We start from the raw sequence: 15052 nt of genomic DNA, 5'->3' as shown, positions 1-15052 counted from the left end.
CGAGACTCGGTGCAGGTGCAGAGCCCATGTGTGCGATGCACAGGGACCATCTATCATGGGAGCAGGGAGCAGGCTGCTGCTGGCAAAACAGAACTTAGAAAAAGGCACTTTGATCCACAGATGCCCATCAGCAAGACTGGATGTAAATGCACTCCCAAGCAGCAAACCTTAGCCTTAAGGAGTACGCAACCCATCTAAAAAAGGCTGACCACCATCTCAGTAGTCAACTGTACCACCTACCTACCATACCATTATCTTTTCTGCAAGATGTTTATTAGTCCTCTCCCAGCCACTGAGACCAGGCACTGATTTGAGACATCCACCCCCCCATCTGGATCAGATGAACAGGAGAAATATTCATGACATGTCCCTAACAACCTCTTCTAGGAGTTTCATTTAGGTGTTAAAAAGTGTGAAAGATGAGACGGAAGCCTGCAGCACCCTTTACCATAAATGCCATAAGGTGGTGCAACAACCTTTCAGAATAACCTTCCAGTACCAACCCTCTAAGGCATGGTGCCACCATTTTCCTGATCGGTGTTCAAGAATGCTATGAAAAATGGTATCAAAATCCTCTGCAAAATTCAAGAAAATCAGAAACATTGTCCATCTGTCCGTCCGTCCCCATTCTCATCTCACGGGAGGTTACTAACCAGAACAATCAACGTAGTTTGTTCCAAAACTGAAAGGTCAAAATATCTCAAGAATATCACTTTCATCTGCATTCATCTGATGCTGTGCCACTAACCACCTGCTCAAGCACCCTGCCTAAGAAGAGGTGGTTTGCAATCAATGATCACTGGAAAACCTGTTATGGTCCAAGGAGAGTTTTTAAAGAAGTGGCCCTCACAGCTGCTTCATTTCAGGCAGTCAGGACTTTCTCTTACTGAACCATTCATTACTTCCAGGCTCAAATTAGTCACTCTCCCTTGATTAAATATTATCAACCAACATGGGCAAGGGTCAGCCAACTATCTTGTCAACATCCTCAAGCATCAAGAACTGGAACTTTTCCAAGCAAAAGCAAATACTGGCTCAGTTTGAACATGTTAGTCAACGGTGGTTTTAGAATACCACGATGGAGTTTTTACACCACCATTGAGAAATGTGTTGTCTGGCGGAAAAACTCCATGCAACGATGGAGGGTTATTTTTGGAAAACACTCCAAGCAGAATATCCACACTGCGCAGAGGAGAATTCCTGCACAACAGTTGTGCTGTGTGTTGGGCTCCGTGGAGTTTTCTGATGCAGTGAGTTGACTTTTCCCACAGGCTGCAGAGTTCTCTGGCAAGTGCAGCGAAAGGAGCGAGTGCCACTCTAGGAGAGCTAGCGGGATTTTTTTTTTAAAAAATGCAGCAATGGCTGATGGGATATCATCAGGTGGACAGGGAGAGGTGAGAGGCCGGAGGAACTGTCAATCAAACGTCGTGATGGATTTTACTCAACTCCATGGTAGCCCACAGTCACACAATGGTGGTGTTAGAACATGTTGTGTGGGGAGGACCCCCTAAAAACTCAACTGCTGAGTGGAGTTTTCACACTGCACTGACTAATGTGTTGTCTGAACTGAGCCACTGTGTTTTAAACTGTTGCCAATAGTTCTCATGTACTTTTCCCTGATAGCAAGATGAAGATGATCTAAATTTAAAATAGGGGTTAATGTTCCACTCATGTAAAGAGCAGTAGGGGGGAAATCCCTGTTTGCAGCTGTTATGCAATACTTAGGACATATTTATAAAGCGCTTTTAAAAATGCATTCAGTGTCTTCATCTCAACAAGAGTTTAGTACTTGCTTTCGTGAGAAGAAAATTATGATTTCCACTCATCCAATCTCCCTCAGTCTTACCTCTGATATGGTGGATTTGCAAACTTCTCTAGCCACCGATTCGAATTTTGGATCTGTAGTGAGGTTCAACTTGTAGTTCCACAACAGCTAGAGAGAAGGCAAGAAACACAAGATAAAGCTCAGGGGTGGGTGGGTGTTATACCACAAAAGTATTTAATGAACTACGATAGCAAACAGGCTTTTGGTTTACTTAAAGCATTAGCTCAGCCTCAACTAACAATAATTTTACTGTAATATTGAGACTGTGCAGCTTCAAGTCAGATTTAAATCTATATGTAAGCCAGTCAATATATTCCCAATATAGCAATTTTCAAAATATTGTCAAGAGCACAGTATTAATATACTCATCTCCATTAGAAGTATCTAAGAAGATTGACTTTAGGAAAGAAAAAGTTGTAAGCAAACCTCAGCTTTTTCTGAAGTTAAGTGACAACTTACCCAACCATCACGTCATGAAGAATCAGAAAACAAAGAGTACAATGGTTAAGCAACTCTGGGCTTCTCTAATGAGAAGCATCCACAGCTATCTGATCCACCTGCTCCAATAGCTCTCTAACAGCTCCAACCCATGAGACCATTCCAATCTAAGGTAACCTCCGCTATTCTTAGTGACTGTGTTCGGACGATCGCAGCAGGCGAAGCAACAACCATGGCTGCTTCCCTCTCCCTGCCATTTGCATTATTCCCCACGCTGCAGCGCAGGATAGCATTCCGTCTGAACATGGCACTCAGAGGGGGGAGGGGGGCTTCATACCCACCCTACGACCCACAATGTCCAGTAAAGATTGTAGGGTGGGTACAAAGCCCCCCTCCCCCACCATACTCTGTGTTCGAACAACATGCCAACCCATGCTGCAGCATGGGGCATAATGCAGATGGCAGTCATGCATGGGGGCAGAGAGCGGCCACGATGACATCTTCCCCACTGTGATGGCCCGAATGCACCCAGTATGTTTTCTTAAATGGCATCTTGTTTCTGGCAGGTGAGTGACAAATTAATAGCTTGGGACCACAATACCTGATGGAACGCCTCTCCCGACATGAACCTACCCGTACACTGCGCTCAACATCTAAGGTCCTCCTCCGAGTGCCTACTCCAAGGGAAGCTCGGAGGATGGCAACAAGGGAGAGGGCCTTTTCAGTGGTGGCCCCCCGACTGTGGAATGATCTCCCCGATGAGGCTCGCCTGGCGCCAACATTGTTATCTTTTCGGCGCCAGGTCAAGACTTTTCTCTTCTCCCAGGCATTTTTAACAGCATTTTAACAGCATTTAACAACGTTAGGTTTGTTTTTAATGGACCCCACAATTGTTGTTTTTAAATGGATACTGTTGTTTTTATACTGTTTTTATGTGTGTGTGTGTGTGTTTTTAAATTGTATACTTTTAATGTTTACTATTTTTAAATGTTGTAAACCGCCCAGAGAGCTTCGGCTGTGGGGCGGTATATAAATGTAATTAAATAAATAAATAAATAAATAAATAAATAGGAAACACACAAAAAAGTATGATCAGCTGCAAAAATGCTTTTCATACATTTAGAAACTTAAGTATTTATATTGTAAAAGATAGAGATATTTATTTTTTGAATGTAATTTTTTAAATGGTCAAGATTCCTCTTAAAAAGACACAAGTAGGGAAAACTAAGCAACCTAGCAAATAAATGCTATGGCATCACCCATACAGATGCTTCCACATTCTTTATCATAGAATCATAGAATAGTAGAGTTGGAAGGGGCCTATAAGGCCATCAAGTCCAAGCCCCTGATCAATGCAGGAATCCACCTTGAAGCATCCCTGACAGATGGCTGTCCAGCTACCTCTTGAAGGCCTCTAGTGTGGGAGAACCCACGACCTCCCTAGGTCATTGGTTCCATTGTCGTACTGCTCTAACAGTCAGGAAGTTTTTCCTGATGTCCAGCCGGAATCTGGCTTCCTGTCACTTGAGCCCATTACTCTCCTCCCACCGCATCAAAAACCACAGTACTAAGCAATGAAAGTTGCAAGACACTCCCACCCCTCTTTTTCTGGCTTTACCATGCAAGAGAAAGAATAAAACATTACAGCCTCCACAGTTTCGGCTTCTCCTGCCCCTTCCACTATGTTCTTTTCTTTTGTTTATGTTTGTTCTTTCACAGGATAGCTGAGCACATTGGGCAGAATTCAGGTGAATAAATTAGAGGAATTGATTAAAAGCGATTTGGAGAAATTAATTGGCTTGCTCTTGGTGAAACAGGCATCCTCTTGGAGGAGAAAACTGGGTTCAAGGGAATGGTTTTGCATTTGGGGGCTCAGAGACCACCTCTGCCACTCAGGTTCTTGGGCAACTTACTTGTATTTCAGCACTACCAGTTTTTCTTCTGCTAAAAAGTTGTTCTGTGACGGCCATGCCTTCCAGCAGCCATTTTGCGGCTGGTCATGCCCCATGACCAGCCAGTTTGTGACAACACCCCAGACATTTTCTCAGAATTCCAGCGGTGCCCACAGGCTCAAAAATGCTGGGGACCCTGCAATAGTTCTTCAATACATTGCTCAGCCTTGCAAAGCAGCACAGGGCTAAGGCCATGGTAGGAGTGCAGGCATGTGCTAGCTGCCCCTCAGCTGTTTACCCAGTGGGGACTACTGCATGTGACAAATTCTACACTCACCAACTACTTACATCTCCACTTTAATTAAGGTATGCTCTAGTGCCTACATAATGCAAAGATCATGATGTTTTTATTAAGTTTATCACCAAGGAAACCTTCTAACAAGGAGGCATTCAACTGGAAATCAAAATGCTAACTCTTTACATAGATGGCCACAGAGAGGTAAAAAACCTTTTCTTATTTTAAGGAGATACCCCACGATTCTGGAAGACTGCCCATTTGCCAAGAGCAAATGGGGAACATGCCCTCTAAGGAGCAAGCCCCAAACCCCTAGAAAAAGCAATACACTTACGTGGTTGCAGTCTGATGAAATTTCATTGTCCGGCTGGAAAAAGAAACAAAAAGACATTGATTCAGAATAGGTCAAGATACACTGCCTTCTTTCCATGCAAACAGGCAAATGCTATTGTTTCAGAATAATGTGCATTATTAAACTAGCCTTGCACATTAATCTACAAAGGTCAGCATCCCAGAGGTTAAATGCAGGTTTATCTAATCTAATCAATCTCTGCCACCAAGGGATTGGCCTTGATTCAAAGGCATCAGCTACATGTTGCTGTTATTAATGTTCCTCTTACGTTGCTTTTCCGAAAGTCTTATATCATAAAGCAATATAGTCTAGACAGGCCAGAGGTTTATACAGCTTACAAGAGTTCCATCAAACAAAAGCCAGTAGGATTTCACTAATGAATGCTCAACGACTCCCATGGCCTCTTCAGAATATAGGACAGTCAACACTTTTTCCTGCCCATGTGTCACAATTTACAATTATGAATTGCAAGTCCAGAGAGAAGAGAAATGCTAACAAAACCCATGCAAGTATTACTCTGTCCCCTTTGGACCTGAACTAAATAACACCAAGAGCAAAAGACCAGAAGAGTTCTCCTCAATTCAGCAAACAATTCATGGTCTGTGGGGTCTCCTCCCACAAGAACTGTCCACACAGAGAAACAGCCTTAATGAGATGTTTATTTATTTAGTATTTATTTAAAACATCTGTATCCCGCCCTATATCATTAAGATGTTGCATTCAGCCATCCTTTGCATCCCTCCTCAGAACTACCAGCTACAGCTTGATTTGCTGGAGACTTCTCTCAGCCAGTTCTTCAGACTTTTTAGTATGAATTCTCTGGCTGCCTCATCAGAAGGACCCCTCAGAGCCAGATATTGAGGGGAAAGTAGCAACTGGCAGGAGAACCCACATGGCGGTGGCGGCATGGGGGTCCATGTGGCAATGGCTCATGCTGCCCCCTCAACAGTGGCATGCAGCAACGACTCCATTCCCCAACTGCACTGGCTGTGGTACACAGCTATTCGCACTTCCCTCCCATCGCAGTGTGCAGTGCAAAGTCCTGCGCTAGCCCTGTTCAAAGTCCTCCTTGAAAACCTAACTTTTCCCGGAGGCCTTTAGATTAACCCCCCTTAAGTACTTGTAGGCATATTTCCTCACATGCAGCACTTGTCAACCCCTTTCTTCCCTCCCCTCCCTGTAGTTTCAATATCAATTAGCACCACCTTTGGTTTCATTACGACACTCCAAAGCAGGTCCACTGATGGAACTATACAGGAATAATTCTATCCACCCCCAGCCAAGAGGCCATGAAAACCTTCGTCTTCCCTGGTTTTCAGTCCCTGCCCCCAACTTTCTACTTGCTCCAGTGAAATTCACTCTGAATTCTAGTTGAATGCTACTCTTTCCGTAACAGCAGCTTGATGTTACAGGAGTGCAGATGAACAGACAAAACCTTTGCAATGGGAGCGGCACAGGCACCAGTGATCCCGGCTCCTCATTTCACCTTAAACTATGTTGGTCTGCTTGCTCCAAGGGCTTCCTTTTCATCACAGTCTTCGTCAACTTGGATTGTGCCAGATGTTTTAGACTACAGCTCCCACAAACCCCAGCCAATATGGCCAAATGTCTGGGGTGATGAAAATTGAAGGCCAAAATATCTGGAGGGACCAGGTTGCATTAGAGCAGCAGTTCTCAACCTGTGGGTCGCAACCCCTTTGGGGGCCGAACGACCCTTTCACAGGGGTCGCCTAAGATCATCGGAAAACACATATTTCATTTATTTGTAATTAATGTAAATATTTCACAATATATAATTACATATTGTTTTTGTGATTAATCACTATGCTTTAATTATGTTCAATTTGTAACAATGAAAATACATCCTGCATATCAGATATTTACATTATGATTCATAACAGTAGCAAAATTACAGTTATGAAGTAGCAACGAAAATAATTTTATGGTTGGGGGTCACCACAACATGAGGAACTGTATTAAAGGGTCGCAGCATTAGGAAGGTTGAGAACCACTGTGTTAGAGCAAAGGTTCTAGGTCCTTCAGGCTTAATTCAACCACTCTACCCTCATAATTGCTTGTTGCATCTATCCTTGCAAAGTAACCATTTGATATCTGTATTCCACTAAGTGGGCAAGAACTAGTGGTTCCTGTGTCACTTTTAACAAGCGATGTAGGCATGGGGAAGTGTTCTGCATTGTAGGGAGATGCTTACAAAGCCTAAAAGAAGCACAGGTGATGTTCAAGATTTTGTTCCTCAGTGCACAATGCTGTTTATGCCTTGTGGAGAAACTGAGGTAAAACGGATTTTTTTTTATTTATTTATTTTTACTATTATGCTTTATTTCAATAGCTGAGAGTCTGACTGGGTTAATAGTAAAAGAAAAATGTACACTTTTTTCTTGAGGCTTGAAAATATGGTGTGCTGGCAAATTTGGCAACTGATTGGAGAATAATTTGGTATCATCTGATTGGAGAATAATTGAACATTGTAAGGAAACCTGTGACATTACACCACAGTTCTGTTCACTTAGGTATGTCTGCGCTTTATATATCTAGTGAGTGCAGAATGTTGGACTGAGTGGGTGTGGCTGATGATGCTGTGAAAGCGGGGAGGAGTATAAATGTTGGTTAATTGGTGGGGAGTGTCAGTTAGGATTGTCAGTGTGTGGAGAGTGAAAGGAGATAAGATTTTAAGAGACTTAAGATTACTGTTTTTATTAAAACTAGTAGATTGAGCAGGTTAACTTGAATTTGAAGTAACTAAGATCTGTTAAACAAAAATAAACATTTTATTTTGTTTTGTTACCTCGAACCACATGTCTGTTTGGCTTTATCACCTGCTCTACAGTTACTATCATAAACACCTTATATATAACCTTCAGCTTATTACATACACAGTAAAACCTTTCCAGATTCTAGCCTTTACCCTCTCATAGGAGGGAAAGGTTGTGTTTTACCCTAGCCTCAGGTTGTTCAAGTGGTGGCGCTTGGCTTGAGGACGGTTTGTGTGTGACTAGGCCTGGTGTGTGAGGCCTGTGTCTTGACAAAACCCATTGGGCCGAAGTCTACACAGAGATGACACAATGTTGGCCACGCCAACACTGATTGGCTGGAGGGTTTTGACTGAAGTGAATATAAGGAGCTGGGGAGAGTCCGTCAGAGGAGTCTGACAGGAGACCTTGCCTGAGGAAGAGTCATCAGGTGTCCTTATGAGAGGTTGGGGAATCTGAAGAAGATATCAGCCAGGAAGAAGATCAGCTACAAGACCAGGAGGCCCAGCTGAGAGTATGTGAGGCAGACGCTAAAGGAGATCTGCAAGTAGGGAGAGGAAGACTGCTGGAGCAGCCTTCAGAGGAATGCGCTGAAGCCTAAGTGACAAGTGGTGGTAGTGGCCTGAAGACCAAGCAGCTGCCAAAGACTTCAGAAGAAGCATGGTCAACACCACTGACAGTTCTAGGTAGAAGTCAAACAGAGAGTACACTGCTTTTCAAGCCTTCTTTGCTAGGCTTTTGAGTTAACTGGGGTGGAGCTTGATTGGGGAATTGGCTTATGTTTGGTTAAGGATAGGAAATGCGGTGTCTTACAGCTGATTGGTGGCAAAAGTAACGGTACAGAAATCCTGTTAAAAAGTAATAACAATGTTCATAAATAAGATTTCTTGTTTTATTTCCTTTTAATATACTATATATCTTTGTTTTATTTCCAGGCTCCTCTGATCTGTTTTGTCTCACGCCTAATGACCAGGTATCTTAAGAAAAAGGGTGTATTTTAAATAAAGAGGTGTAGTTTAATAGTGTCAGAGGAAGTAGAGGGAATGATTGCCCATTGGTGAAGAGTAATCCTCCACATTTGGAGACAGGATGGGACTGCCCTAGAGTAGATGCCTCCATCCTAAGGAGAGGTTCTCCATACCGTATCACTACCCTCACCAGTTAACATGCTCGATTCATATTCTGTATCAAAGAGTGTCTAAAAATTATGCTGGAAAAATGAAAACAATACAAAACTACTACATTCTAGTTTTCAAAAGTAAACATTGGAGAAGGAAAGTGAGACAAACTTTAAATAGCCTTTCAACAAGATCCACCCCCCACCCCAGCAAACAGGATACAGTATTTTTAACCACAAAGGGATACATTTCTCAGAAAACAATTTGTACACAGGTTAATTTAGTACTATTCTAATTCCTGGAAGTCCTATTGAATTGCTTCTCTCTTCACCAAAGCAATGCATGAACAAAACATGGGGCTTAAGATATTTGTCTCTTCATCTCCTGACATATACTATCAAGTTAAGTTTTTAACATTAGCATAATTCATGGAACAACTTTAGTTCTCAAATATCAAAACATGAGAATAAATTCATAACAGAACATATCTCTCTATTTAGCCCTAAGTTCATGCTCAATGGTCTAGGTCATGAAAAAATGGGTTTTAAGTTTATAATCGCCAAGATCAGCAGCTTAGGGGCACAAGCAACAAGGCACCTGGGATTTTTCCAGTTTACTAACTTGTTCTGTTAGGTGAGATGATCTGAATGTTAGCTCATACTCGTTTCAGGGGTACATGAATGGGGCTGCTAAAATGCCCTTTAAATGCCCACTAAGCTCTGTTTGGGAATGAACAGAACAGCAAAGTTGGCAAATGTTTTTGGCAGCCACTGATAGCACCATTACTAACGATATAAAATTTCCGGAAATTCTAAAGCCATGGGGAGGGGGGGGGGGAACAGTATTTTTTCTGGGGGGGTGGGGGGGTTCAGGGAAAAACATTTTTTTAAAAAAAAAATAAATGAAATAATGCACTATTAGCACTTTTTACAGATTGAAAGTCACTTTGTTACTTTTGGAACATGAAATTTAATTATGTCCAAGTTGGTTTGGCATAAAATTATTACATTTGGTATATTAAAAGTACAGTGTATTCAAACAATTATTACAAACTGAATTTACTTTTTTAAAAAAACCTTTTCGGTAACAAATGGAGCTACAAGCTCCTGAACTGTTAGGAACACCTGAACTGTAAGGAACCTCTTTGGTTTTGCCAGTTTATGAGGAGCAGGCAAAAAATAATTTAAAAGCAACAACAGATGAAACCATCAACATTAGTAACAAAGAAAATTATTTATGTCTCTGCTAGTCCTTCACAGTGTCAAGCAGACATAAAGCACCTATTTCCATAAAAAGAACTGAGAAAAAAAGGGGGGACCAAGATTCAATGAATGTGCATGAAATGTAATCAGACTCAATTCCCGAGCTATAGTTATCACTATCAGTTTCAGTCTCTGCTTCAGTAGCAGTGCCCCCTAGAGGCAGAAATGCATCTTGCTCTTGCATTTGAGAGTTGTAGTCTCAGTTTGCAACCTAGGACTTAGAATCATAGAGTAGCAGAGTTGGAAGGGGCCTACAAGGCCATCGAGTCCAACCCCCTGCTTGCTTGTCCTCAGTGCACAGAAATTGTAATAATCTAATACTGTACATAGTTTTTAGAAGTCATTTGGAGAAGTAAATATCTGAACACATTGCCTTAAACATTTTATTCATCATGCTAAAATAAAACATCCCATAATCCATTTTTCTTCATTTTTCCAGAAAAAAATCCAAAAAGGGCTTCAGGAAAAAAACATGGTTTTTCCTGATTTTTTCTGGGTTTTTTTCCAGACTTTCACATCTCTAACCATTACATGATTATCTCCTTGGGCAAATGAACGCTACCTTCATCACCACACTAAAACATTAGCTTATTTTTCTATTCTAAACTGCTTTTACCTTAGCAGGGCTAGCCATTTATTACTGTTGCTCTTTCTCGAAGTGTAGAGTTAAAATGTGCATCCTATTTTTATCCAGAAAAAAGTGCTCCAGGAATCCAAGTCTAGAAACACTGATCTAGAGATTGGGACAAGCTGCTGCTGCAGCAGTTTCAGACTGCAATCAAGGTTGCCCTACATTTATGACAAGAACGAGCCACAAAACATTTCCCTGTAGAGCCTAGCAAAGATTACTTCCTGAAATACCCACTACCTTCATGGGGCAGGGGATTTTGGTCATTTGTGCTGTAATGCTCCTAGAATAGAGTCATCAAGACAAAGTGGCCATAAACAGGCCCTGGTTCTCCCTGAAATGGTTAAAGAAGCTGGTATCTCCTTTCAGATGCTCAGAAATGCAAGGGATGCTGAAGCAAAATGCATCCTACAGGCTTTATGTTAAATGAGATGCAAGTCAGATGGTACTTCATGCCTTCACAGAAAAATAAGCCTCTAACAATACAGGCTTACTGGTCCAAATAGCTTTTGTAGGGTTACACACAAATGGTCTTATGAAGAAATCATGAATTCACACTGTTCCACTATAGCATCAAAGCTGTCCAAACTGTTTTGTATATACATGCACAAACCCAAGAGCAGAACACAATGTAGGAAGGGAATCTCGGCTGACTGGCTGATGACAAGGAAGGTAAATCCCTATTTAAAAAAAGTTCTACAAGACTCACTCTGAAATAAAAGCAACAGACTCCTCCAGTGTTTAAACCTCAACACAAACTGGCAAGTTGCTACTGTTCTACTGTCATTCTGAAGAGAATTAAAGCATGGAGGGGGTGGAGAAGTAGAAAGGAGAAACGAGCTAAGAATCAACTCTTCCAATTTGATCAAGTATAGTGTAACTTCCAAAAGAATCACTGTCTAGCCTCCTGGAGACAGGGCCGGTGCCAGAATCCAGTGGGCCCTTGGCATACTGCTGGCAATGGGCCCCCCCAAGGCCCCTTCCCATTACCCAGCCAACCAGCACCCACCCCCGTTATTTTTTTTAACTAGGAGGGAAGGAGAACATGAGCTCCTCCTTCTACTCCTTACCCCACTGGCCCTGCTGATAAAGTGCTGTGACACCCAATTGGCCAAGCTTGCAGGACCTGTGCATTATTTTAGAAAGCCTTTTTAAAAAATTACATTTTGAGTAGCAGCAATCCAAATCAATCAGATGCTGCCTTTTGGTGACGGGGTGGGGGTGGGGGTGGGGCTTGGCCAATGGGGGCACTATAGTTGCCTGTCAATGCTAACCCGTGATGCCGGGTCTACCTACAAAGCACTCTTACAGGGAAACACCTACTGACAAGGCTTGGTTAACAAACAAGCATTCACGACAAAGGACAGAGGCTAACCACTTTTTCATGTTACAAATGAAGAAAAAAAATGAGACTGCTTTCCCTTCCTGCCCCAGTTAGCAAATAGCTGTTCCCCACCCTCTGCAAAAACAAAACAAAAAACCCACTATCTTACTCCTTTAAAGAGATGCAAGCTACAGAAAATGCCAATAGTCAGTTAAAATCATAGCCTAAGTTCTTACAGACTGCTGGACTTTTGTTTCAAATTTTCATGTCCTCTTGTCCAAAGGAACTCAGTACTAGGAACAATAGTAAATTGTACTCTACGTATTAATTTACACAGCAGTTTTAGTGTCTTTGGACAGGCTCTGGTTTTAGAAAAGCTATTACTGGGTGGGGGGAAGATTTTATGCCTTACAATAGAGAACATTTCATACAGTTTTATGAAAATTAGTAAAGACACCTGCAGAGGTAAAATTTTCAGAGATGTTGATTGTAATGGAGATGTAGGGGGAGAGAGAAACCTGCCCCCAATTTTGGGAGGGGTGGGAAGAGAAAAAATGAGGGAAATTAAAATATATGTAAGATTTATTTTATTATCAAAACTAAACTTTGTTTGCTACTTTAACATAAAATGCATTTTTCATAAGTTAATTAGCATATACAATTTGGCATGTTTTATGAATTTTTCAGAGCAATTTTATTTAAACTGATATCTTTCAGTTGCCTTTTAAGGTAAAACCTTCCAATGGTAGCTTACATAAAAGAAACCTACGGATGTTTACTCAGAGATCCCACACTGTTTATTGGAGATTTCTCACAGGTAAGTGCACATAGGATTGTAGCCTTGTTTAACAGAAAAAAATCTTCTCTCTTCACTTTTTGAGTAGAACTTCACTCATTTAAAAAAAAAATCACAGAGGAAGTACCCCCACTCCATTGCTGTTATTGAAAAAAACTGTGAAACGTCTTTGGGAAAAGAAAAGAAAAATCCCCCCCCACACACACACACACACACACACATGCCCTCACATCTCTAAATATGCCCACTGTACTAGCAATAGCTTGTTTGCTGCTATGGTTTCTCATATTAAGAAACCATCCTCTTTCTTTAGTGTCCTCCAAAAGATGTGCTCACTGAGCTTTTGAAAAGTATTAAGATTACTTTCAATTAATCTGTGTGACAAATTATCAAAGAATAGTCATAGTAGACTGTCATATGAAAAAGTCTTGTGGCATCTCAAAGACCGATAGACTTACTGTGGCAGAAGCTTTTGTGGAGTAGAGCCCACTTTTTAGAGGCATGAAATGTTATCCTCAGTTGCCAGGTAGTTTACAAAAGCTTATGCCATGGTAAATCCATCAGCCTTTAACATTTTGGGGGCTGGGGTGACAGCTCAGTGGTAGAGCACTTTCTTTGCATGCAGAAATTCTAAGGTTCAATCTCTGGCATCTCCTTGTAGTAGAGCTGGGAAAGAATCCTGCCTGTAACCCAGGACAGCCGCTGTCAGTCGTTGGCTGCGTACGGACAACACAATAATCAATGGTAAGTTAATAGTTAACTCCAGGGTTGATTATCAAGGGGGTACTCCCCACATGACATGGTTAAAATCAACTGTGGAGTGGATTAATGCCAGTGTTGAGTTGACTATTAGTCAACTGTGTGTTTGATTGACACAAACCCCACCCTCTCTCCACCTCAGTCCTCCTGCTGTTATCCCATCAGCGATTGCAAGTTCTGCCAGCTAGACTAGAGCAGCTAGACTAGAGTGGCAGTCGCTGCTTTGGTCGTCCTTGCTGGAGGATTCTGTAGGCAGCCGAAATAGTCAACTCAATGGGGCAAAATAGTCCACAGAGCATTACAGACAACACGCTAACCAACAGTTGTGCAACTAGTCATCTCTGCAGAGCGTTGTTTTTCTCCGTTGGTTATTTCGGGGAAATAGTCAATGATGTGGTGGGTTTTGCCTGACAGACAAACAATAACCAATTATTGACTATTCAACTAACAGTTGACTATTTAAACCACTGTTGGTTATTGTGTTGTCCAAATACAGCCATTGTCAACAATACTAGGCAAGATGTATCAACGGTCCAATTCAGTCTAAAATAACTTTCTATGCCACTAGATCTGTGTGTGTGTGTGCAGAATCAGTTAAAAATCAAATGCTTGCAACAGATATAATTGGTAAACACCTCTAGAAAAAAGACAGTGATGCAAGTAACCCACATACAGCTTCCTACCAAAAGTCATTGTCCAAATGCCCTTGAAAGACACAGATTCTAAGGGACTATTTTGACCCTCAGCTGAGAAGCCAGAGGATTCCAGCAAACCACATATGGACAAATATCATGATGGAAGCAGAATATCCAAACTTGCTTGTTTGTGGGTATCTTAAGCTGCACCATTTCTGAAGCTGTAGGTAAAAGTTTGATAGTCCCTTGGGCAGATGAGCACTGAGAACCTCATATACAAAGAGAAGAATTGTATAGGGGGTGGGGAAAGTTTCATTCCTTCCCCAAAAGTACTGAAGATGAGATAGGCCTTATTTTAATGAGAAGGGCATCCTGCTGAGCACTCCAAAAGGAATAAGCTGCAAAAAAATACCCCTAAATAACTAGATCTTCAAGCTGCTGAATGGGGTTCTTTGAAATTGACCAGTTAAAAATAGGGGATTTTTAAAACAACCACTTTGGTTTTAGAATAAGTTGCGCCTTAGGTAGAACTTTGCCAGCGGATTCATCAGCCTTTTAAGATCATTCTCGGTAAATAATAATAATAATAATAATAATAATAATAAGAAGAAGAAGAAGAAGAAGAAGAAGAAGAAGAAGAAGGTCATATCACCTGCATAACAAAATACTGATGACCCTATTTTCTATAGCTACTGGCCATGCATTCAGTTCTTTAAGCAACTGAACCAAACCATGTATGTCATAAAGGTTAAAAGGAAGGGACAACAACACATAAGCACCTGTTTAACACCCTTCATAACTCGGATTGAGTCTGACAAAACCCCACTTCAATTTATTGCATTTTAAACAACAAAGTGCCACATGTTAATATTTTTACCAATACACCAAGTATTTGACCTGAAATGTTTGAGGGGGAATTAAAGCATCCTGATATTATATAAAAACTTTTATTAAACA

General features: G+C 41.4%; 1 protein-coding gene across 3 annotated transcripts in view; it reads right to left on the bottom strand.

The window, feature by feature from the left end:
* The window catches only part of GLG1 (golgi glycoprotein 1), an 88751-nt gene that overhangs the window by 51351 nt on the left and 22348 nt on the right, over positions 1 to 15052 (bottom strand). For all 3 annotated transcript variants that reach the window (XR_010026140.1, XM_063141339.1, XM_063141340.1), the window contains exons 2-3: positions 4785 to 4817; positions 1847 to 1933 (exon numbers count right to left, since the gene is read on the bottom strand). Coding sequence is in view for 2 of the 3 variants with exons in the window: in XM_063141339.1 (XP_062997409.1) it covers positions 1847 to 1933; positions 4785 to 4817 (120 nt within the window). In the remaining variant the exon portion in view is untranslated. The remainder of the gene's footprint in view (positions 1 to 1846; positions 1934 to 4784; positions 4818 to 15052) is intronic.

The sequence above is a fragment of the Elgaria multicarinata genome, chromosome 14 (assembly GCF_023053635.1).
Source record: "Elgaria multicarinata webbii isolate HBS135686 ecotype San Diego chromosome 14, rElgMul1.1.pri, whole genome shotgun sequence".
In the NCBI taxonomy this organism is placed as follows: Eukaryota; Metazoa; Chordata; class Lepidosauria; order Squamata; family Anguidae; genus Elgaria; species Elgaria multicarinata.
This window is presented reverse-complemented; position numbering and strand designations above follow the sequence as displayed.